Raw genomic sequence first — 26,078 nt, forward strand, 5'->3', positions numbered from 1 at the left:
AAAGTTCCACTGCTATAGATCCAAATATTGCCTTTGGGCATGAGGACCTGAAGCTCATGTATAGTGTTTTAGAGCCTCCACTTTAACAAGTTGAAATCACTCGTAAGGAGTTGTTTTTAGGACAGGGTGCACCAACAGTGTACACATTCTTAAATATGTTGGCTATAGGACACATTTCAATACGATACTCAAATGCCTGCTTTCGACGAATTTTTCTGTTTCAGTCGAGTGTTTGTTAAAATGAGGCCACAAGAACTGAAGATGGTGACTGCAGCCCTACGTTGAATTTCATCACAGTAACATAAGACAAAACCTTCCCCGGCAGAAGCCCTGTGTGTGTGTGCACAATTGCTCACAGACATGTTTGTAAAGATGATGTACTGGAAGACCAGAGATAATCCAGTGACTGCTGCCTCTACTCCTACAGATCTGAGTCAACAGCAAGCAGCTGCAATTTTTAAACCACTATTTGTCCCAGTGATTAGTGATGGTTAGTGATGTGAAAAAAATACTCCATCTCCTCTGACAAAAGCAAACTTATCTACAAAGGGTTGTTAGTGCTTTTATCTAGTCTTTTAGGGAACATCACAGTAGAGTTTTGTCACAAACACAGATTTTTATTAAAACTAATATTTGGAACCACTTGGATGATTATCAAACTCACTGGCAGCAACAGAAGTCTGTATATCTCTCCACGATTCAGAGACCTCCCTGCAGTCCTTTCAGTCTTGTGCACAGTAGCTGCAGGGGATTTTGCTCATGTGGAGGTAGTATTTTCTGAAGACACAGTTCTTTCATATGACTATGTGTAATCCACACACTGAACAGAAAAGCACTAGTATCAGGACTGAGCCACTGATTCTTTTGGTACTCTTCAAAGGACAGTAGGTCAACCCAGTGTGTCTAGAGCTCTAGCCTAGCAGCGCCAGTTACAGTGAGTTCTGTACATGCTCAGTCATCTTTAGAAGCTCCCTTCAAACTGGATTTCAGCTTCTTCTTCTCCTTCTGTCCCATGGCACGGTACACCTTCTTCCTCTCTTCCTTCTGCCTCCTCAGCTTCTCTGCCTCCTGCTTCTCTTTCTGCTTCAGGAAGTCTTTGTGCTTTGCATGTTGTTCTGCTTGGACCTTCTTGCTCTTGTGATTATAAACTGTGCTCAGAGCAGTAAGCAATGCTGCCACCTAATGGACAGAGGAAGAGTTATATAAGACCACAGAAACCATGTATATCAATTGGTCACAGTATATTTTACACTTTTCATCGTGACCTGCACACATCAGCTGTGTGAATATTTCACACTTGAAACACAAGTATATTAACTGGCATTAAAATGTAAGAAACATCTGCAATCACCTACGTTACACTTTTGAAAGGTTTTTTTTAATTATTAAATTGGTACAGCATCTATATACTCCTTAAAAGCACGACAAGAATCTACATTGGCCATTAGGCAGATTTAACACCAAAGATACTTAAGATTTCTTAGATAAATTTTAGCCCTATGAAGGTCAGGATGTGTAAAATATATTAAATTAAATTAAAACATTTTTTACAATGACCATTTCTCTTTATATATGATAGTTTCACAGAAGAGTTACACATTCTACCTTCCATTCATTCTGCAGCACAATGTAGCCAATGTAATGCCACTCTTTAGTCTGTTTATTGTTGACCATTCTAAAAGAGAGCTGCCAACTTTAGTCTAAATTTAGCCAAAACACTTCACGCATGTTGAGATTTAAACAGTGATTAGGCGAATTCCAGGAGTTTAAGTAGGAATATGTACCACAAAGTCCCTAAGGCAAAGAAAATGGAGGGTGGGGGAAACATTAATAAAGATAATAATAATTAATTAAAAATAAATAAATAAAAATAAAAAAATTAAATTAATAAAAATAAGCTTTTGGCTTCCCACTTCTGTCATGACACACAAGCATGATGGAAAAAGTAAAATAATAAAAACACACTGGCTCAAAATACTACACCTCCCTGTCCTGTTTAAGAACAGGGGTTGTTGGAGAGATTTCATGGGGATTGGTTCAGAAATTGGCCAGCAAGCTGTCTGCAGTATTTGCCAGGGACAAGGATTAAAGAAATGTGATATTTAGAAAGCCGGTGCTCTGGAGGCATCCTCGGTGGATTAACTTTAGTCTAATGATAGGTATTAGAACACGTTTGAAATGACAGCAAAATAGTATTAAATTCAGTTAGTGATGCATAAAGCCCATGCTTGGGGCAGGATAGAGGGTCACCCTCTGCTCCTTACCTTTCTCTCATGGGGCTCCCGGATTACAGCAGGTCTTTGGAGGTCTCGGGGAGTTTTGCCCTTGCCTTCCTGGGTTTTGGGCTTGCTTTTGAATGGCAGGGCCTTCTGCAGTTCTTTGGGGATGTGCAGCGCATTAAAGTGTCGCTTCTGCCTTATGACCGGCTGCAGGGAACAAAAACAGTGTATATTTATTCATACTGTTGTCAGTCTTTCAGTCTTTCATGATAGTGATTATGGCTATGGTTCTATGACTGTGATTACATGGTCTCAGGATTGCAGTCGTGACTACGGTCCTATGACTATAATAAGGACGTACATTTCTACAGTAAATCAATTTTAAAGCCCTGTGTACTTACCTTGTACAGAGAGTCCTGGTTGGGCTTGTTTCTTATTCCCAAATCGTGTTTGAGCTGTCCAAGTGTCCTCATACCTGTCCATGTGTCTTTCTGACCAACTGGCATCAGAAGAGACGTCACTGGATTGTACAGCTGAGGAACGGACACGGGGTACCAGGAACGCAGGAATACAATATCTATACAAACACACACACTATATTGTAGTTATAAAAGTATTGCTATCAGTTTTTTTTTTTTAACTGGGAAAACACCCAAAAACACAGACTCTGCCCCAACTCTGGTCACAGACATCATGAAAAGAGATATTCAGTTTGGCTTATATCTCTAAAATGCAGAGCATACAGTAAATACGCAAGGTTGTATGAGTGTGCTGATGCACAGTTTTGTGCTCCATTCTACAAAGGGTGGCATCACAAGTGGTAATAATTTCCCATCGTTTTGTGCTGAATGACTCTTTTGGGAGCCATTACTTCCACAAGCTTTCCTGGTGACTTTGGAAGACAAATACCAGTCCCTGCAGCACACCCTGAGACTTTCATGACACAGTTATATGCATGCTCAAAAGAATAAATAAATAAAAAAAGAAAGAAAGAAAGAAAGAAAGAAAGAAAGAAAGAAAGAAACAACCCCTGCAGTGAAAACAATTGGAGACAAGACAAATCACACAAATGCCTAGCCCAACACGAAGCAGCACAAGGCAATTCATTACTCAGCAGATTGCACTCACCACTCATGAGGAGCCGGTCCTCGAAGGTGGCACGGAAGGCCCCGGGAGGAGTGCGCAAAGCCTTCTTGATCTGACCTTTGATCCCACTGACAGCCCGGATGGAGGCGCCCTCGAACTTAGCGACCTCCAGCACTGTGTTAAACATTCCCTGAGAGAGAAAGCAGAATAAAAACATAAAAACCTGAAGGTTTTCACAGAAGATGACTCAGCCATTTAAGTCAGTTCATTTTTTCCCCTCTCAGTTCCCTCATGTTCTGTGCTTTTCATTTACTGTTTCAGACACTAAGTCCAAAGGTTTGTTGAACTGGGTGTTGGAGTATCTGCACATGAGCATAGGTTCATGCCCAATCCAAAATGTAGGCAAGAGGGGTATAAAGTGCTGTACAGGGTAGTGCAGGGTACAGAGCAGTGTAACTGTATTCTTGGAGAGGAGAGAGGAAACTACCCAATATTTTTTTTAAATAATGTTCCAAAATCTAGTATAAATTCTTTCCAGAACAGAGGTTATAACTCCAGTATATGGATGGGCTCCCTACTGATACAATTTCAGCATATGACCACCTCTACAGTTAAACATGCTGGAAGTCAAATACAGAGACATGTTTAATACACTTCAAGTGTGCTGTTTGTCACTTGCTGTCAGCATCAGGCCTCTAGAGGCATATAGAAAATGAATGTAGAAAATGCTGATTGCAGTAAAAGCGTGTTCAAAGTCAAGGGAAAGGACCAGGACAAATTATGCACTCTGTGCCCATGTTAGAGCAAAGTAAAATGATAAAATTATCATGAGAGATTATACGTTATATTAAACATTCTCTAATAGGACAAAAAGATTTGACATTATTTTAAGTATTGGTTAATTTCCTTTTTACCCTTCTCTCTCCATAATTAGCCCATTTCTGCTTTCTCACCTTCTGCATGACGGTACCTCACTTCTCAAAGTGCAAAGGCTAGCATATGCCTCCACTGATGCATATAAAACCTGCCACTATGTCAACTCTCAGCCACATAGAATGAAAAGGCCAAGTGCTGGCCTTCCAACAGACTGTTACACTACAACCAGCAATGACACAATGAGAACATGCTTAATTACATCCTCCAAGGACCTGTTACAGATGGCAGCTTCAGCTCAAATCCAAATCCCAGCTGTAGGACCTGCCTGCACTCTGCTATGCAGAGTTTTGTGTAGGTGTAGTCTGAGCGGCTGGCCAAAGCACTGGGAGGACTGCATTCCTCCAAAGCTAGAAAGCTGCTGACATTTCAGAAGCAGGTGGTTTTGCAGCTTCCTTTTGAGCTGGTCTGCTAGAGCTATAGAGAATCGCCTGACTCGGCAGCACCACCTACCTGGATAAAGCAGGTATTCTTAAAAATCTTATAAGGGTATCCGATTAGCTTCAGTTTCTTTACGACCGTCACGGATTTGTCCAAGTCCAGTACAACTCCGGTAGCTGCGATGCGGAAATTTGCCTGAGGGAAGCGGAGAGAAATGGATTCTGAGAAAGTGTCGGGCAGGGGAGAGGGGGAAAAAAAAAACACACACAAAGGAAACCACAGAAGCTATCACACTAGAATCCTGGATTGAACTTGTGACTGGTATTGCTCTACTACTTTTGTACTGTATCCATCTCAGTAGTAAAGCTCCTACCTGATTCCCTGCAACAGTCTGAACAGCCAGGAAGCCTGTCCCCTGAGGTGTGATAGGCCCTGAGAAAGAGAAGAGGGAGATAGTGGAAGGGGGAGTTGAGAAATGGACAAAGAGACAGTGAGAGTGTGAGAAGATGAAGAGAGAAGTGCTGATCAGTTAGTAGAATTCAGAGAAATATCAGTTATTTGCCTGTTATCTGAGAAAAGCTCCCTGTAGCTGTATTTCCATAGCAGGCGATAAAATGAAAATGCATTTTAAAAAATGCAAATATAGCAGCCAGCAGCTGGATTCCATCAAACTGACATATGGTGATAAATTCTTTACACAATCAGAATCACAATCTTTATTCGTCAAGTACAAATGTACAAGGATTGACATTATTTCTGACTAAAACTGCTGTTGAGAAGGTTTTGAATTACCACATAAAATAAAAAATGTGCTGAACATGTTCAACAGTTCCAAATGTTTATAGACACCTCATTCAATGAGTGATTTTCATTGTCTCACCCCAGATGGAGGCACCACAATGCATGTGTTCAGGAGTATATTTGAGCAGACGATGGCGGCCGTTGTGGTCCTCTATGTGGTACAGCGGGATGGTTTGGAAACGTCTCCAACCCAGAGACAAAATGAGTGGGTCTCGGGTCTTCAGGATACGACTGTGCCAACGATGTTTCTTCAGACGCATCTGATATCAAACAGAAAGAGAAGAAGAATGTCATCTAGTGGACCAAAAATGTAGGCATGTCTAACAGAGTGGGCACAGGGTATAAAAACTCTAACAGCACTGCTGTGTCTGATCCATTCCTTCTAAACCAACACACAACACAACACCATACTGCCAGTATCACTGAAGTGCATAGAATGATCTAGCAGAATAACACCTATACTAACCACTGAAGAATAGGGTGAAAGGGGTAAAACAATTTGTTCAGAGAAACAGATGCACTACAGTGAGTAATTTTAGATCTACAAAGTGCTCCTGCGTGGTCAGTGAAGCAGATAACATGGAAAATGACTGTAGATACAAGGTAGGTGCTTCATAATACAGTGGTTGGTGAATGTATAAGGCATATACATACCGAATTATGGATTTATAATAGATGTCAATCAAGAAATGAGCCATACAGTTTTTGTTTTACCGGGAAAGTGTTTTTTATTTTAACTAATAACAATATGCAAAAGCTGGAGGGTGGTGGCACGGTGGTGCAGCAGGTAGTGTCGCAGTCACACAGCTCCAGGGACCTGGAGTTTGTGGGTTCGATTCCCGCTCCGGGTGACTGTCTGTGAGGAGTTGGTGTGTTCTCCCCGTGTCCGCGTGGGTTTTCTCCCGGTGCTCCGGTTTCCTCCCAATGTCCAAAAAAAACCCCCACACATGAGTAGGTGGATTGGCGACTTAAAAGTGTCCGTGTGTGTGTGTATGTTGCCCTGTGAAGAACTGGCGCCCCCTCCAGGGTGTATTCCCGCCTTGTGCCCAATGATTCCAGGTAGGCTCTGGACCCACCGAGACCCTGAACTGGAAAAGCAGTTACAGATAATGAATGAATGAATGAAATGCTGCAAGTCGTGGGTTCAAGTCCCGCTCCGGGTGACTGTCTGTGAAGAGTTTGGTGTGTTCTCCCCATGTCCTCATGGGTGTCCTTCAGGTGCCCCAGTTTCCTCCCACGGTCCAAAAACACACGTTGGTAGGTGGACTGTGACACCCTGTGAAGGACTGGTGCCCCCCCTAGGCTCCAGACCCACAGCGAATGAATATGCAGAATGATGCTCTGCAACTTGATGAAACTCTCTTAAAAGCCATAATCTAATCTTAAAAAGCAGTGCAAAGGTAGTAGTGTTTAAAAAAGCTCTGGAGCTCACCTGCAGGTAGCCTACATTGCCCTCACTGGCCCCCAAAGCACCAAGGAGGATGGGATAGTGGGGGTCGAAGTTGGTGACGAATTCACAGGGCAGAGCGGGAATCTCCAAACGCACATACATGCCTGGACGAAAGCCCTCATACTGAACTCGAGTTTCATCATCCATGTCCTCAAACTCGGCTCTGTTGAGCTGCGCACACACACACACAGAAAAATTCTAGAAATTTAAATACACATATTTCACAGTCAATATCTGGAATCACACTGTTGCAGATATAAGATGATTCTAGAAATACATTTGGAAACCATTACAATGATTAACAAAACTTCAGATGACATTTTAAAAACTGCAGGATAAATAACCTCAACAATGAAATTATAATACAGTTCATCGCTAGTGAGGATCAAATCCTAAGGCATGTGACAGTAAATCTATTTTAGATGTGTTTTTAAAATTTTAAATATTAGATTCTTTAGTGTCTAACCTGAAGTAAATAAATTGACAGATTATATAAAACATTATCATCAAGTAAAAAATTTATCCCAAGTGTATCAGAAAGACTGGAATCACTTTTTTTTCCAAATTTAGCAAGTCATCATCAATATAGCATGACAAAAAAATAGCAGTAAATCATGAGATATCAAAAATAGCACTTGATGTCAACATTACAGGACTTGATTCTATACCCTAACACGATTATATATCAATAAACACAAATTATCAATGTCACAATGACCCCGCATCTCTAAACCCAATGTTCATTTTTATGCTTATGTCAAATTTCGATCGATCAATGTGTAAATCTATAGTCCAAGTTGACTGCCAAAAGCAATACCTTTGTAAGGAGTATTCAAAATCTAATCAATATCACTAATAACTCTCACTCTGAGTTAGTTAATAAATATCACAAAAAAAACATTGCATATTAAAATATAAACGTTTCTGTAAGAAATGTGTATCTAGGAAAATTACTATTTATTTGGCAGACTACTTTGATTATTCCAGAAGATAACACTTGTTTACTTAAAATCACACATGCAACACCTGAGAGGGCAATCAGTAAGGGTTAGGAAAAAATATCCTCATATGACCTCTGACCTCAGCCTGTTTATGCATCTCCTCCTTGAGGTCATCGAAATACGTAGCATCTCCATCATCGTATTCTGCATCAAACCTCTCTTTCAGTCTCTTCTTCTTCTCCAGAAGCTTTTGCTTATGAGCTTCACCATCATCAACCTTCACCAATGGAGCCTGCTCCTCCTCCTCATCATCTTCATCACTCCCACCCTGTTCATTATTAAAATGCACATTTATTCATAGATGCCGAATCATTATGAACACAAACACAAATTCAATACAAATGGATATGAGAAAGTAAGCTTTAGTTCCAATATGAGCCTTACCTCAGCTTCATCTCCTTTTGCTTTGTGAACTTCTCCAGTTTCCAAATCTTCAAAGTCTCCATAGAGATCATCTGTAACAACAAAACTAAATTAGTAAAATAATAATAACAAAGATACAAATGCATTTGTAATAAAAATGTGCCCTTACCATCCTCCTTCAGTAAAGTGGCAGCATCTTTGTCTCCTTCCCATTGTCCAGTGACAAAGCAGTCCCTTATGGATGCCAGCATCTGAAAAACCATTATGATTAAAGCATGAAATATTATTTTCTTGATCCTTTATTTTTTCAATAAGTCACTTCCTCTGGGGGTTCCTCTACAAACTAGAAAACAGAGATGTGTGAATAATGAATAAATGTATCAGAGATTCTGTTCTAAATCAATTTTATAAATGGACAACCCCATGGGGTAATATCACTCTATGGATTATAAACTGTTTCACTCATGGACTCCAGGAGAATTTGATTTTCATCTGATTTATGTTGCAATGTGGAGAACAAGAAATAAATGCCATGAATATAGTTTTCTAGTCTTGGTGGTAACAATGACTGCTGCTGTAAAGTAAAGTAAAGCTTGAGTTTCTCACCTCCTCCTGGTCCCAGTCATGGCTGGTGTCTGGCTGAAAGCGTGAGCAGTCTATAGCATCCGCTTTGATTTTCTTACTTTTCTCAGGCCGACTAACTCTGAACAGGCCACCCAGCTCCTCTTCGTTATCAGCACCCTCTTCCTCCTCCACCACTGAGAAACAAACAAATTAGAGATGCAATCTGGCTTCCAGTCAAAACAGTCTGCGGTATTATGTCTGTTATAGCGCTGAGTCGTCTGCATTCATGAAACATTTCAATGTGTAAATCACCTTTTCTTTGATCTCAAAACATGAAAACAAACAAAGAGACAAGACAGCTAAGAATGATTTTACTTTTTAATAATAAAAAAACATTGTAATCAGAGAAAACCATAATACAATCATGATAAATACAATAAAAATAGAGATGCACCAATATATTTTTTGGGGGGGGGGCCTATATGATAGCATATTCACATTGGTTTAAAGCAAAACAAATTCTTTTTACCATAGGTTGTCATAAGACAAGCCTTTTTTGTTCAGTATTTGTAAATTTCTAAACTATTTACTTTAAATCTTAAGTATATTAGTTTTTTATCAAAGTATTTTATTAAGTATATTAATTTTATTAAGTATATTAATTTTTATCAAAGAAATACTACTGGTTCCGCATGAATGGTTTCTAGAGGGGCAATAATTAGTGCAGCAAAGGGTTTGTTTTGGAGAGCAAGGGTGAGAGCTGCATAAAGCAGTTCCGAGCGAGCGAGCGAGCAAGAGAGAGAGAGAAATTGTTTGAGCGAGTGTTTGTAATCATTTATCATCAATTAATTCAGATGCTGAGTGACTCTATATCCATTTTCATGTGTTTTCAAATATAAGAAGGACTCCTGTACACTGGTGGTTGAAAGTATCTTTCTGTCTTTCTGTCATTCTGTTTGTGTGTGTATCTGTGTGTATTTACACCGTTATCTGTGTGTGCACATGTTCTGAGCATCGCTGATATTTTAAATTACTTTTCATCACAGAAAAATCCCAGAAACTATTCTCTGCAGAAACTGGAAAAACGTCCACACGGCAGAGATAGCTGTGTATTTACAGACGTAAGTGCATATCCGCAAGCACAAAAAAGGCGCCATGGTACTGGTTGTAATATTGGCAAAAAATAATATATCAGCCGCCAATATATTGTGCATCACTAAACAAAACCCATTGATTTTATTATTATTATTATTATTATTATTATAATTATATTTATTTGCATGTCCCCAGCTAGGAGATTAACCTTATGTGAAACCTCTTGATTTGCAACATTCCTATGTTTGTTTACAATTACAATAAATATGTAACTATTACTTTGAAATATTTTCCAAATCTAAAATCTTTGAAATACATTAATATCTGTAGATACAAATGATTCTGACATTAGTATGTAATAAATACAACTGAGTAACTTATGCCAGAATATTATTTTATAATTGAATCATTATTTAAAAAAAATATTTTCTGTTTTTTAAATTTTAAATTATTATATATACAAATTAATGTCAACTAGTCTAGAATTACATGTGCACTTGTATTTTGCACTGACCTGTTCCATATACCAGTTTGCGAATGTTAGGAGCGGCACGCTGGCGTCTCAAATATGCTTCCGTAGCTTTCTGGGCCAAATCCTCTTTCCACCTTAATGTTCCTAAAATGCAGGTATAATCACAGACAGGGAGAATGCATGAAAGTTCATCTTAAAAACAGCACACAGGCATGTAGAACAGATCACAGAAATTAAGCTATGCAGCACAGTCAATATCATACAGCTTAGGATAATTGTATCAAACAGCACAGTCAATAACACAAAGCCAGGAGAAACATATCTAACAGAAGAATAGTATTTCATACAGATCAATACCTATATTAATATCTGCTTATATTTAAGCCCCTTGCATTATCCCTTTTCAAGAATCAGAAAATGAAAAACAGTTGTCAAAGAAAATTAGTCGACGAAACCTCAAGGAAAATTACCCTGTTGATTTCATTGTGTTGAAAAATTACCTGCAGTTTCAAATCCCATTTCATCTTCAGCATCCATCTCCTCTTTTTCATCAGCAGAGGCCATCCTGGGTTTGGTAGTGTCTTTTCCAGATGTTCTAACATTGACCTTTCCTTCCTTTTCAGAGTCATCATCTTCCTCGCTCTCTTCTTCCTTATCTTCATCATCATCATCATCTTCATCATCATCACTGTCTTCTTCAGAGCAGTGTCCAGAGTCTGGAGGTGCTGAGCCTTTCCCATGCTGCTGCTGCTGCTTCTCCTCCTCCTCCTCCTCCTCCTCTTCTTCATCATCTTCCTCATCACTCTCCTCCTCCTCAGTCTCATCCCCTCCCTCGCTATTTTCCAACTCATCCTCACTGTCTGCAAATGCAAGCATCTCTGCCACCATCTCTCTCTCCTTTCTCGTTTCCAGCTTCTGTCTCTTCACAGGAGGTGCAGCTTCCTTTGCTACCTTCCTCTCTTCCTTTCCTACCTCCATATTCTTCTGCGCAGTATCTTCTTCGTCCTCCTCTTGTTCTTCTCCGCTCTCCAGCTCGTCATCCTCTAACTCTTCTTCTTCATCACTTCCATCACTATCTTCTTCCTCCTCTTCCTCAGTAAATATAGCTTTCCTTCTCTCTCTCTGAGTCTCAGGGTCCCACACTCGACTCTCCACAGGGTCTTGCTTCTCACTGTGGATTGAACACAAAAATAAAAACCTCACTCCCATGCAATACCTTTTAATATAAGCACAACTTTAAGCTTGACTGGTGGGTATGAATTTAGATGTTATTTTGGATATTTAAAATGCCCTGTTTGTCAATTCATAAGGGCACATTAACATTAGTTGGCTTCAACTTAGAATTTTGATAGTGCATAATATATGTAACACTAACAACAAACCCATATCTCTTATTGGTATTTTCAGGCTATGTTCAGACTGATTTAAAAATAAACACTTTTTTGTAGTTTTTTGGTATTCCTTCTTTCATAATGTAATGATTTTCAGCCATCTCTACAACATCTCCTGACATGATGCCCCTGTGTACCACCACCATCATCAACAACTCAGGAATACTCACGCAGAAATTAATCACAGCATGAAAAGTAATACATTATGTTTCACCTTGACTCTAAAGCCTCAAGGGTGACAAGAACATTGCATAAGAAGGGATGTGCTACCTTGTCCTGAAAATCCAATTACGGTTTGGATTCCATTATACATATTTATAAAAATGACTTCTTGCATATAAATCGAGGGAAAAAAACAAACTGAATACATTTTAAAATTAATTTAAATATATATTAATAATTACAATTTCATTTCGTTGACCTGCTCTTAAAAAGTCCCTGTCCAAACATTTGTATACCAGAACATGAAAACAGCCACACATGTCAGCTGTGACCACTCGGCAAGTCTTGGAATCTCACCCGTTCTCCTGGACCTCCTCTGGGGTCAGTGCAGCAGTTCCTGTGAACAGGGAGACTTTGCTGGCAGCCATCTTTGCATCTAAGGTAGTGTGTGTGCCCATGAGTGATTGCACAAGCTCAGTTGTGGGACGGATGTCCTCCTGTCACAGCAAAAAAAAGTCATATCCAGTAAGTCAGGATAAGCATTCACAAGTGTGTTTGGTTCACACCAAAGTGACTTTTTCTCCAGTGTGATTTTGACTGGAGCCAATATGATCCAAAAACAATATGAGTACAAGGACTGAAAGCTGATTTAATTCTATTGTTAGGAAGGCCTTTTAAGGAAATTCAAAATCAGAGTCAATGCTGTACTGTCTGCTTTACTTAGTGAACTTTTTACAGATGCACATCCCTTGGAGAATACACTACTGATAATAGTAATTGATTGGAGATAGCAATGTACAAGAATTTTTCATATTTGCCACAGAGAATGATAGAATGAGTGAACAGTAAAATAAAATAAAATCTAAATTACTCTCCTGCTCTAAACTAAGCTATTACCTACTAATTAAGCTATTAAAACTAGTGGTCAAATCAAATTTTTTAGTATAGTGCTTTTTAAAACTGATGTTGTCACAAAGCAGCTTCACAGAATGAAATGTAAAACTGTAAAGAATGAAAAAAACACCAGGTGAGCAAGACAAGGTTCCCCTTGCGGGGAACCAGGGCTCACAAGGGGGGGACCTATCCCCCTCTGGTAGGTCTACTGGTAATAATAGTTAGGAGTCCATAAAAACTTCAATGAAGGGTGGGCAGCTCCAAGGCAATTGGTGGTGGCTAGAGCATGGGCAGCTGGTCAGAAGCTCCATGACTTCATGTTACTTCAGAGTATCTAAGTGATTTGTTTTTCACTCCTCATCTTCCAAGTACATTAAAACTGATATAAAATTTGATTACATCTTGAATATCCCTGCTACGGCAGCACTGCAAATTCCCTGGGCTTCAATAAAGTTCTCTCTGCCCATTTACATCTAGATTCTAAACATCTAGATTTAAGCAACTTTATTTTCATGCAACACTAAGTATAGCATTATCGAGTATAAATGCAAGGGATGTACCTGCATTTTATTTTAAAACTATAATAAATTCATGAATGCCAAGCTAGAAATAATTCATCTTTGACATTAACAGAAGAAAATGTCAAAGTAAGACTGTTCTTGTATGCATGACAAATCAAATAACACCTGAGAGTAAAACAGGATGCCCTTCAGCTACTGTGAAATCAACTGAATCACTTGAGCAGCCTTCAGTGAACAAAGTAAGCATGAAAACAGCCTCAACACAAAATCTCAAATTATGACATAGTCCTGACAGCTCTGCTGTCACATAAATGAACCATATAAAATCAAATATGAAAAACATCGCCCAGGCAAAACAGAAACACAAACTGATACTGACCTGCTGCTGTTTAGCTTGGCTTCCAGGCATGTCAATGTACACTGCATCCTTATCATACACCAGCCCCCCAACCCCAGCCATGGGAGCATACAGCAGTCTCTCTTTCTCATTCAAAGCCCTCTTCTTCAGCGCATCTGGCAGCGGACAGGGGTCAGGAAGGAAGCTGATGTCAGCTACAGAGTAGTCCCCTACACCTGTATTGGGTAATGTCCACATATTGCACAATTATATTACAGAAAAAGTCTTAAGTAATCCATCTATTGAATTATCAAACTGGATAATGATGGGTAATGAATCCATGAAGCCCCTCAGCTTTACCTGGAATGTGAACCTGGCCTTTGTTCTTCAGGAATGTCCCTCGAAGATATCCATAGAGACACACGGTTCTGTCACACTTAGGATCCAATCTAACAGCCTCGGGATCAGTCAGGTCTTCCATTCTGAGATAAAGAAGAGGCTGCTTCAGGCAATATCAAATAGAATTAATCATTTAAAGGTTTGTCAACATGTCCAAGTTCTGCCCAGTAAGAAGTGACAAACATAAGAAAAGAAAATCTGTCTAAGTACTTTTATTTCCACCTGTTTGTTCTGATAGATTTGTTCCATTTAACCTCATCTTTGCACTCCACATAAATGCAGGTCTGGCTTTGTGATTGGAGACACTCGTGTTCGGATACAGAACAACATGATGAATGAGGTTGTGCTAAATAAAAATAGCTTTTTATTGCATGTTTTCTTACTTATGGCCACAAATAACTGACTGGGCTGCCTTGTTTCAAAGTTTGTGGGATGGTAGAGCCTCACTGAAATTTTATAATAGTCCTCCTAGTGTATAAGCTGTTACAGAAGCAAAAGCGTCAACCACTCTATTACTGCCCTTAATACTGAAACATTTTAGCCAGTGTAGCAGCCAGTTTTTTGACAAATTATGCCCTATTTAACACTGAACATGAATTTAATGGTGCACTTTACTAGCTCTTAGAAAATGTACATTGGTGGAGAGAACTTGGAGATGTAAATTTTGAAGTTTTTACAGCATGCTCACCGATCAGCCACTACATAAGGATGGGAGGTCTGCCACACCAGGGGTCTGAACTTCATGACTGAAATGAATCGTCCAAGGTTCTTAATTTCTTGTGTCTGGTATTCCCCATACACCATCCCTGACAGGTAAAACAGCTTGGCTCCCTTTAAGATCAAACGAGATGATGGAAATCATATAAAGTTGTGTAACAGCTGATTTATGATAGTGGTAAAGAGACTGCAAATTTACCTGATAGACTTCAGTCCAGAAGCGATGTTTGAGACGTTTCTTTGTTTTATTTAGTGACTTGGAGTTTTTGAAAGAATCCAGATGTGTGAGCACCCCCATGACACGTGGAAAGCCATGAACCTGGCAGATGTTGAGGAACTCAAAAGTCTCCATCTCAAAGCCAAAACTAGCATCTATCAACATCAAAACCTGGCAAAGAAAGCATTGAAATGTGTCATGAAGTAGCTGACAATGTTCAAATACCAAACTGACAGGCTTTAATATAACACTGCCATCAGAACACACAAAAAATAACTTTATAAAAGGATCAGAAAACATTCTTAACATTCAGTGTAGGTTAATGTGCCTAAACAATTCTGTTCAATAAAGCAGCTGCTGTTACATAAAAATGGAGTCACAAGGTTATGTTTTGACAGTGACTATATAAAACACAACACTCACCAGATCAGCAACTTTTGCCAAGTCTATCATAGTATTGATGTCATTGTTACATTCAATGAATGTCAGACGCCGTTTCTTTCCTATAAGCAAGTACAAGTGACAACAGAACACGAGTAATAGGTGAGAGACAAAGTAAAAGTGACTCAAAATATCTACAATTTTCTGTTTAAAATCAGCAAAGACTATTAAAATAAACCTCACCAGACACTATAGTTACAGGTCCGCAAATGTCTCCAAGCTTCTGGCGTGTGTAGTTTTTGATCAGGCAGCGGATAAGTGTGCTTTTGCCCACTTTTGGGGGTCCCGTTACAACCACAACGACAGGTGGAGGCTCAAGAGGAGTGCGGTCCACCAGAGGAATGTGATGTTTCTTTGTTTTTATATCTTGAGCTCTGAGAATTATAACATAATGATGACAAGAACATCAAAAAAAAATCATAAAATCTACAGTCATTGGTGTTTAAATTATTCATAAGTAACTGATTTGCTCAATTTCTCTTGAGCCAACAGAAGCAGAGTGCTTTTTTTCCTGTAAGCTCAATGGACAAATAGCAAATTGTGACAGTGTTGTTTTGTCAGTTTAAATCATTTTGGACTTTTCATTTTCACTGGGAGGGGTGCCCAGTATTTTTTGCTTGTTACACATTTGTTTTCATACATAATTTAAATATGCAAACCTTCATCTGATGACATTTGCATATGGTCTCAACTCTATGAACCACAGCCCTTTTATCCACAGGCCTACCATTTTAATGGGCCAAATAACTTTGGGTATGTTTGGTGACCATATCAAAGCAATATTAAGTCATGACACAGACAAAACAAAAGGATAAATCTGATTCAGAACACGGCGACTCTTTTTTCTGAACCTGAGAATAACTGGATATCTCCGAATCTAAATAAGAACACTGCATGTGTTAAGAATCAGTGCGAGACACTTAAGGAACACTGAGACACAGTTTCACAATAAACCCTACACCAGCATGATCTCCTTTAGCAGGATTTATTCCAATGTGCAAACTACTTCCAAACCTTAAGAGCCAGGTTAAAGCTGTTCGACCATATTTAAAAGTGATGATTTTTCACATTTAAGGTGGAGTAGAATATCTGCCTGGGTAAAAGATTTACACAACAGAAAGACAAAATTGTGTAGAAAACAGGAACTGTTTATGATCCTTTACATACCGCCTCATCTGTGGAACATGGAGCTGTGGGCATGTACGGATGCCACTGAAATTGGTTCATTTGTCTTTATTGATTTTGTGACTGCTTTTCACAGGAGCATGTTAACAGCACAAATTTTAGCCCAGTGCCTCAAAATACTTGCAGCAGGATAATGATTTGTAAACTAATGCTAAAGCAGCTTTTGAGCTTTAAGGGACTTGTTCTTGCACCAAAATTTAACTGAACTTCTCTTTCCTCAATGGAACTAGGAGGGACTGATTCCAGCCGTATTACATCCCAAGGAAGACGTTAAGCTTGTGATGATATCTGTGGGGCAGACTTTGGGCAGTCAGCAACTACTAAGTATTAGCAAGAGTGCTGCATTACTGCAGTACTAACCCTGACACAGGACACTATCTATCAGTGTTCACCTGGAACTGAAAGCCTTTAAATCTTCAAGTGGACATATAATGGGAAAAAGAAACACTTTTCAGTGCATTAGCACATTCATTGGGGGATCCAGAGCATTCCAGGTCATTCAAGTCAGATCATGGACAATCTAATCAGTATTTTGTGGGCTGAAAACACAGGACAAAAACGAGTCATACTGATTTTGTCCTGCTTCTTCTATGAGTGCTGGGACTTTACAGTGGCTCTGTTTCCAATCACAGTGTCGGACCAGTGTTTATGTGAGAGTGCACAGACAAGGCTAAAACCAGTCATTCTGATGAGGGCTGTTCAGAGAGGGAGAGACTTTTTGGTAGTTGGAACAAAGCATGCCACAGGCATTTCATTAAGACCCCAGAACTGTGTTAATCTGTAGAAAAGGGGTCAAATGTGTCCCCTGTGAAGATTCTGGAAACTATATAATGTATCAATCTTCATTTCTTTAAAAATTACTGTAGTTAGACAGAATCAGTTCACCTGAATAGTGAAGAGTTTCTATTGTTTTCTTTGTGACGACCAGAACATTTAGGAGTTGAGAAATCCATCAGTAAACGGTGTGATTTCTAAACTGTTCAGTTATCTTGGGAGAGCTCAGTGTCATTTCCTGCCACCTTTTCTAAATGACACCGGTAACAAATTCCAAGTCGTCGGGCCAGTGGTACTTTCAAACTAGACTTTTGACAAATGATCCAAAAACAGTTTAAATAGATGATGTAATCACACTCGGCTATAAATGCTGCTTCCAGAAAAACCTAGTCTTTAATGAGCAGCTGTGAGTCAATGGCCACTTTAAGAAGAAATATGTTAGAAAAAATCCTAACAGTATAAACATAATGAGTGATTGCAGGCTTTCTCTGATAGTTTTTGATGTAAGGGGTTAGGATTATGTTAATTTATATCTTAGCAAATATTTTTCTCAAGCAAGGGACTGTGTAAAAATATGGATATATATTTTATACATTTATTCTTGTGTATTCAGGATTTAAAACCAAAATATTGCAATTTAATTCACTGTCTTGTTTTCATGTTAAATCTGGTGCTGGACAACAAAACCGTCTCACTCTCAGTGACTTCTAGACTAAATTGTGCTGTATAGATACAATTGTGAGATCTGACCTGTGGAAAGTTCTAGCCCTGTTGACTGCTGAATGCACAGTGAAAGCTCGTGGGTTTCTCCTGCGCTCATCTTGCTCCTGCTCAGCCCCCTGCTCTCTCTGCTTTCTCTTCTTCTTCTTCTCAGCTTTAGGACCACTGTGTTTCTGTTGGTGTCTCTTCTGCTCCTTTCCCTCCATCTTCACACTCTGAAGGTTTTTCACAACACAGAGTATTAGAACCATAATATTTAAACACATGGAATCATAGCTCACAAACTCAGTTTATTCACTATTCAGTGTTTATATGCACAAACATCCATTTGGCTTAATGGTGTAGTGTTAAACCCATAGAAAAATTATATCCTGCCCATCCAGCATGTATAACTGCTAACACCAGCATTTATAAAGGGAAATAGGCAAACGTCAGATCTCAACAATAGTGTAAAACAATAACCATTTTATGCAACTGTCTGATGAAAGGAGCTTCTAAGCACTCTGTCTGTTTCCTAAAACCACCAATGCAAAGAGTTATGACTCAGTTTCTTTGGAAAGGATCATTTAGATTCATATCCCTTCTGTTATTTCTAATTCTGGAAACCTTATAAACACTAAAATAAAAGACAAAACTGCCTTTGTAGCGCTGAATTTTGCCTTCAATAAGCCTCCGTAGCTCACCTACAGCTTGAAAGGCTCTCACTACAAGTTGACAGGATTGGTTCATTAGATTCCTTGGATTCCTGGCTGCTTTGAGGCTCTCTTTGGAACACAGCCATTTCTGATTTAAAACATGCAGAGCCTTCTGTGAATTTAGAAGCTATTTCACCGGTTTCTATACGTAACGCGAGTCAACCCATGCTTTAGAGAGTACAGGGGTTTTGTTATACTAAAAACGGCTTGCGATTTAAAAATAAAATGTGCAATTTACTTAAGTGTAGAACGTGCCATACACAGGGGACTCCACGCTGAGATTCAGACAGATACAGAGCCTTTCAAATCAGCACACTACTTACAAGTCTGGGTTTTTATAACGCGGTTCCTTCGGTGTTTAGCCCACGGTGTTTCTACTGTTTTTCATCTCTCGTTCTCTCACTCACTCTCTCTGTTTACACGTGTGTGCTCCTTCCGTCTGCGGCACGCACTGATGGTATGTCGTACCAAATACGCGCATCTCAACGGAAGGTTCCGGGTTTCGATAGTTCCGACTAAAGTCGCCAGTCCCAAATTTTCCCCTAAACCCTTTGCCCTAGGGACCCATTTAAAGTGCATACTTCCTTTACCTCGTCGAGGGATGAACAAGTCAAACATTCAGGGTGTCCGAATTTCAAATAGTCTCACATTGGCTACACGTTTTAGCTTTATTTAAAGTAGCTTTAAGAGAACATGAGGTAGAATATTTACCTTGAAATTATAGCTTCAAAACCATTGTGATGCTTCACTGATCTTTTCTGTAATGACGAGCACTAGGCCTCTGTCTTTGCTACTTCTTTGCTCAGCACTGTATGCTAACTTTTGTTTAGGAAACAAACCCCCCTCCTGGATTTCAGGACAGTGCTGTAAAATGAATTACAATCTGCAAATGTAGGGGAGCACAGGAGAACAAACAGCAAATCTTACCTAATGTTTATTAGCATCATAATGAGCCATACAATGTCTTCAGTCCAATCAGACCATGAAAATTAGTGGATCCAAATAATTTTGCTCTCTGAGATATGTATGGAATATCTGCATCAACTTAAAATATCCCTCAAACTACTTTAATTTAGTCTAAGACTATAGTCAACAAAAGAGAAAGAATCCCAGAGTTTTTCAGACTGGACCACAAGATTTTTAACATCCCGTATAATTTTGGTGAGAGGACCACACATTACCCAAAATCCATTGAGATACATTTAAGTACCATTCACAGTGGACATGTGACAATTCAGCTTTTACCATCACTGCAGAGAGAATGGTGTTAAAACATGATAAGAATGCATTCAATTGTGAATTTAACATATGCTGATGTCAATGGTCTGTGCCATTTTAAGAAGCTTTTTTGAGGATATAGGTTACAGTCAGCTGCATGAATACATTTTATGCATTAAGAGCTCAGTGCAGACTGAAGCCAGATAGCTATAGTTTCTGGTTCTGGCTTTATATTAATTAGTTATCATACCTTTTTTTAAAAATGATTTCATTAACAAAAAAGGGCAAGTAAATAAAATGAAAATAAATGACTAGTAAAGACAATTCCATTTGATGAACACTTTATTCACAGAATAATTTATTTTACAAAATAAGTGAATATTCACATTTTTATTTTGCACTCCTAAAATAAAGTGAAATAAATAATAAAATAAATAATGTATGGTGGACCAAGGTCTTAAATACGTATGGAGTATAAGGTCAGTTTGGAACAGACCTGCTGTTTGGTAGAGACTGACATTATAGATAAATATAAATATTACATAATTAAGGTTTGATGTTGTGTAACCAGTATTTCCCTGATATCATAAATGCAAAAACTATGATCATATAAATTAAATTAAATTAAATTAAATAAATAAACAATGTATACTTTCTTGAATAATCATCATAATGTTTGTGACCCACATTACTCTAAATCATAATATAAAAGATAATAACGTTTAAGTCAAATATAAGTACCTAAATAAATATAAATAAAAGTAACTTAAGCAAAATTAGCTCCAAATATATCCTTGAAAAGGCTTGATATTGTTGTGACCAGCAATAACACAATATCATAATGTAAAAATACATAAGTCGTGAAAATAATAAATAAATATAATAAATATCGTATAGCTCACAATTGTTTTTTTTTTTCTTGCACAGTCATTTAAATTTAAAAACAAATGAATTGTTTCACTCATGCAAGTATTAAAGTTCCATTTGTCCAGTGATCTTCCACCAACCTGGCTCCATCTCTCCAAGGACTTCCTCCAAACACTCAGATGACAGATTTGGCAGTGGGGCCAAATGCTTATCCTGAGTGGGCTCATCCCACTGAGCAGCACCCTGGGGGCATGACACAGATAGAGAGGAGTTGTCCACTCCCATGTCCCAAAATGCAGAATCAGGAGAGGCAGGTGACTTGGAGAAGGACTTTGAGCTTCCTGCATATCCAAACCTGGCACTGCCATGTGGATAAGGAGGCGGTGGGTAGAGAAAGACTTGGCTCTCATCTGTGACATTGCTTCTGATGCCTTGATGTGCTGGGCTCCACAGAGAATCTGTTGAAGGGTGAACTCTAACAGACCCCCAGTTGACCGGAGTGACCGAGTCTGAGACAAGAGGAGAAGGACTCACACTGGTGCCCATGAGGCGCTTTGGTCGTGGCCTGGGCGCCGGAGTGCTGCAGTAGACATTGCTCAGTGGGAAGCCAAAACTTTGTGAAGAAAGGTCAGGAAAGAAGCAATCTTGCGCACCATCTTCTTTTGACTGAGACTGTGGGATATTATAAGGGGATTGAACCATCTGTGGAGGCAAGAAAGGACTCGGCAGAGGAGAGGCAACTTCTGGTTGAGGCGAGGTCCTGGCAAATCTGTTCTTTAAGGTTCTTGCTCTTTTGTTCTGGAACCATACCTGTTAGACAAAAAAATAAATCCAAATTATCATACAATGCACTCCTCAAAATCATAGGCCACCAGAAATAATTTGTCATAGTGTTTATCTGTTTTGGATATGTACCTGAATGCGGGACTCAGGAAGGCCAGTAGCTTGAGAAAGACTTTCTCTGATGCTGATGCCAGGATATGGGTCCACATTAAAGGCCATTTTGAGCAGCTCCAGGTGCTCTTTGGTAAAGCTGGTCCTCTTCCTCCTGCATGCAATCTTATTGGCCTGAGATACCCCATCCTGAGCTGGGGAAAAAACATACATGTTATTTTCAACATACATGTATTTTGGAATTCAACCATTCATTAAGAAACACTCACAGGCAAGTTAACTTAGTATAATTAAATACTACTCCACTGAACTATATAACATGAGTTATGAAAAGAAAAAGAACAGATAACAATTTCTTACCAATACCACTGTCAGACCACATTCTGCAAGCTATTCTTGAAGTTACTTGAAGACGTGATATATTCCAGCTGGGAGAAAAGATGTACTTCTTGCTTCTTTTGCTTCTGCCATATGACTGAGAGCTGGGACTATTTATCCCTGAACTCCTCCAACCAGAAGTGGGTGGTGCTGCGAACTTCTCAAACTTGGAGCACTCTGATCTCATCCAAAGTACCTCAGCAATTTTCACTAGCCACGCCCCAGTTCACACCTCATTCATATTCAAACAGAGCCTCAATAATATCTGTTGTTGTTGTTGACGTCAAAAACATACTCCATTCTCACAATGTCAGGGCAGTTATCAAAACACTTTGGAAAAGTAACAACTTCTTCCAGATGTTTGTCTTCATTGCAAAAGCATATTATGAGATCGTTATGTTCTAGTTAATGTTCTCTGCCAAAGTGTTAGGCACCGAAACAAACTGATAATGCATTTTAACTCTGAGGAGTATGATCATAAAGTTAACAGAAATCCATCAAAAATTACAACCATTGTTTTTTTAAAGTACATATAGTAAAAGGAAATATATTTGGTTCCAATCTCAGCCATTGGAAGCATACCTGATTAAACTTAATGAGTCATTGCTTAGTAAACAACTAAGGATTTCTGGACTTCCTCAAAGAAAGGGACAAATGGCTAAATACCCAAAGTCAACACATAAAATCATATAAAAGTCAACACTTATTATATGAATTTACTGTAACATTTGATTTGATTGACTAGTGACGTTTGATTAATGTAAAAATAGCTTGTTTTGATATATATTTCACAGTCATAGGTGGTAAAGCTGACTTCAAAACACAGTGTGAACAAAAACATTCTAAAATTGTTTGTTTACTGTATCTATTATCATCACATTGTCAATTACTTGAGTCATGTTTGTAATGATTTTGCACTGTAATAATATAAAGTCGATTGGACGCTACACTGCTTGGTTTAAAGTCACAAAATGTTGTATATTGTATATATGTATCCATTAAATAAACATTTGTTACTACCTCAGTATTTTACTTTGTAATTTTCTTAATTTTATTTGAAATTTAAAGTAAATTTTGTTTTATATTTAAATGTAGCAATATCATACAAGGCAAAATGCAGCTGAACATTAATTGTGAGTATAATGATTCACTTTTACTCAAATGGTTTGTGTAAAACTTCCCTATTCAAATTACATATCACAGTGTGTGTTAAAGTAAAAAATAACATCAAACATCACTGGCATGGACACGTTTTTGAGACCATTATTTTTATTTTTGTACTTCTATTTGCTGAGTTTAAGAAACAATAAATATAATACATATTGTTCCATAAAATTGCATATGAATTTATTATCCTTAAGTACAACATGTGTTAAATCATGTATTTCCTTACTTTCACTTAGGAAATGAACAAACATGTCTTTTGACCTTAAAGAATACACTGTCCGAAGCATATGGCTATATTCTAAAATGTATAAAGGCATACACAAACATGTTTTCTCATTTTAGAGTATTACACTGATCATGTTTATCTTGCAGGTTATGTTTGTTTTTATGTTTATGGAGAAACATTATGATTGATTAAGTCATCCACTGATTACTGAAGGGGTGTTTAGCATAACAAAAGTCTTGATTGGCCTTTCATTTTTTTAAGAAGCATGATTGATAGCCTGTCTTAATCAGTGCAAGAGCTGTTAATGGTTATACTTGATTAAAATCTTAAATATGATAGGTCTGATAACTGTAACTACACCTCAAACTATAGATTTATGGCTTGGCATGTTTTCACACCTTTTTATTTGTTTTGTAGTATTTGCTGAACAATGATGCATGTTGTTTGCATATTTGTAGTTTGCTGAAAAATATCACTTGTGCATAAGCCCATAAGCTAAAATACAAGATACACTGAAATGTGGTATTTGTTGTTTTGTTATCACATTTCTGTTCCATCAGTTACTCTGGAGATTTTCATTAATAATTTCCAAACTATATAACACTAAAATGCAAACATGAAAATGAAAAATTGCTGATAGTATTGACTATGTTTCACTTAATACACAGATAAAATTATTAGTTTGTATCTTATTCACATTAAAGTGACACATAAACTTAGCTTAACCTAAAATCAAATAAGAAATCTAGAAACACAACAGATGTTATAGTAGAATTTTGAAATATTTTATATGAAATAAGTTTAAAGCAAGCTATTAAGCCACTTTCTTAATAAAATGCTTTTTATAAATCATGTCTTTATAAGAAAATTAAGTGTATACTTATTTTAAAAAAGAAAAAAGGAGGTGGAAAAATCTTAGGCACCTGAGATTTTTATTATTTAAAATAATTTATCATGTCAATAAGTGTTGTGCATATATAAAATTATGTGTATAATTAGGCTAAATACAATAACATAAAAACATACAAAAGAAATAACATAAAAAAACATAAAAGAACATAAATACAGTAAGAATATACAAGACATTTTTTCTTGGAAAGAGTAAAACCAACACATGCACATATAGAAAACCACTGATCACTGCATTCATTTTATTTGTTTTTATTTAATTTTTTTCTGAGCTAGTGTTTACTGTTTTTTTTTTGTTTGTTTGTTTTTTGTTTTGTTTTTTGAGCCGCAAGCAATATATATTATATCTACTTTTCTCAGGTGCCTAAAACCTTTGCACAGTACACTAATATATGAGGTTATGTTGCAATAAATCAAGGACAATATCTGAAAAAAAACTTTATTTTGTTATTCATGCTGGCTCAGAATACATCCTACAATATATATATATATATATATATATCAGCGGGGTGCAGACCCTTAAGCAACCCATATGCATGTTGTCTGGGATTGTTCTATTTTATTATATATATATAATTACATATAATAAAAATCTTTGATGACTGCAAGTGCAAACTTTGCCACCAGGCATTTTAACAAATAAGAAGAGTTGAGCTAGCAGAAAAGCTATCTGCTTTGTTTCAAATCATTTCAACACCATTTGTGAATTGCTTGCATTAATTGGCACACAAGTATATACTTCTATCTTATTTCTAAATTACAGAATTATACAAAATCTTTAAATAACTTCAAAAACTAATGAGTGATGGATACACTTTAGTAAAATGGGAATGGTTAGTGATATTAACTTACTGTTTGTGGCACATTAGTATATGGGAGGGGGGAAATTTTTTCAAGATGGGTGGTGACCATGGCGGCCATTTTGAAGTCAGCCATTGTGGATCCAACTTTTGTTTTTTCAATGGGAAGAGGGTCATGTGACACATCAAACTTACTGGGGAATTTCACAAGAAAAACAATGGTGTGCGTTTAACGTAACTTTATTCTTTCATGAGTTATTTACAAGTTTCTGACCACTTATAAAATGTGTTCAAAGTGCTGCCCATTGTGCAGCCCATTGTGTTGGATTTTAAATGCAACCCTCTTCTCCCACTCTTCACACACTGATAGCAACATCGCAGGAGAAGTGATAGCACAGGCTTCCAATATCCATATTTTCAGGTGCTGCACATTCCCAATAAGTTTGATGTGTCACATGACCCTCTTCGCATTGAAAAAAAGTTGGATCTAAAATGGCCGACTTCAAAATAGCCACCACGGTCACCAACAATCTTGAAAAGTTTCCCCCCTCCCATATACTAGTGTGCCACAAACAGGAAGTTAATATCACCAACCATTCCCATTTTATTAAGGTGTATCCATATAAATGGCCCACCCTGTAATTTTAGTTTTGTTTTATGATTGTATAAGTTTGCAGCATAATAATATGACTTAGAAATATTCATTTTGCAGCATATATGCATTCTTTTATTGTTTGTCATTCTTAAATCAGGTTTTGCTTTATTTTTTCAACATTCCTTTGATAAATGATAAATAAAAAC

At 37.8% G+C, this 26,078-nt stretch overlaps 2 protein-coding genes across 2 annotated transcripts; both read right to left on the reverse strand.

Moving 5' to 3' along the window:
* Positions 1-546: 546 nt before the first annotated feature.
* bms1 (BMS1 ribosome biogenesis factor) lies at positions 547-19,280 on the reverse strand. Its single transcript, XM_066666547.1, has 23 exons — positions 19,142-19,280; positions 18,154-18,338; positions 15,628-15,818; positions 15,427-15,506; positions 14,986-15,174; positions 14,758-14,900; positions 14,031-14,152; positions 13,713-13,906; positions 12,276-12,415; positions 10,866-11,536; positions 10,408-10,509; positions 8,841-8,992; positions 8,404-8,485; positions 8,256-8,326; positions 7,951-8,139; positions 6,853-7,041; positions 5,500-5,680; positions 4,993-5,051; positions 4,692-4,814; positions 3,348-3,495; positions 2,621-2,796; positions 2,265-2,426; positions 547-1,179 (listed from the first exon to the last, which is right to left on the reverse strand). Exons 2-23 carry the CDS (start codon positions 18,327-18,329, stop codon positions 952-954), a joined length of 3,768 nt encoding a protein of 1,255 aa, XP_066522644.1. The 5' UTR covers positions 18,330-18,338; positions 19,142-19,280; the 3' UTR covers positions 547-951.
* A 1,728-nt stretch (positions 19,281-21,008) lies between these two features.
* mxtx2 (mix-type homeobox gene 2) lies at positions 21,009-22,179 on the reverse strand. Its single transcript, XM_066663146.1, has 3 exons — positions 22,158-22,179; positions 21,819-21,991; positions 21,009-21,713 (listed from the first exon to the last, which is right to left on the reverse strand). Exons 1-3 carry the CDS (start codon positions 22,177-22,179, stop codon positions 21,009-21,011), a joined length of 900 nt encoding a protein of 299 aa, XP_066519243.1.
* Positions 22,180-26,078: the final 3,899 nt, after the last annotated feature.

The sequence above is a fragment of the Hoplias malabaricus genome, chromosome 3 (genome assembly GCF_029633855.1).
Source record: "Hoplias malabaricus isolate fHopMal1 chromosome 3, fHopMal1.hap1, whole genome shotgun sequence".
Taxonomy (NCBI): Eukaryota; Metazoa; Chordata; class Actinopteri; order Characiformes; family Erythrinidae; genus Hoplias; species Hoplias malabaricus.

Coding starts and splice junctions, on each gene's coding strand:
- mxtx2 (XM_066663146.1), bottom strand. CDS start 22,179: ATGTGGTCTGACAGTGGTATTG. Junction 21,992..22,157: donor GTGGTCTGACAGTGGTATTG/GTAAGAAATTGT, acceptor TTTTTTCCCCAG/CTCAGGATGGGGTATCTCAG. Junction 21,714..21,818: donor TTCCTGAGTCCCGCATTCAG/GTACATATCCAA, acceptor TTTGTCTAACAG/GTATGGTTCCAGAACAAAAG.
- bms1 (XM_066666547.1), bottom strand. CDS start 18,329: ATGGAGGGAAAGGAGCAGAAGAGACACCAACAGAAACACAGTGGTCCT. Junction 8,327..8,403: donor CACTTTACTGAAGGAGGATG/GTAAGGGCACAT, acceptor TTGTTGTTACAG/ATGATCTCTATGGAGACTTT. Junction 4,815..4,992: donor AGACTGTTGCAGGGAATCAG/GTAGGAGCTTTA, acceptor CGCTTCCCTCAG/GCAAATTTCCGCATCGCAGC.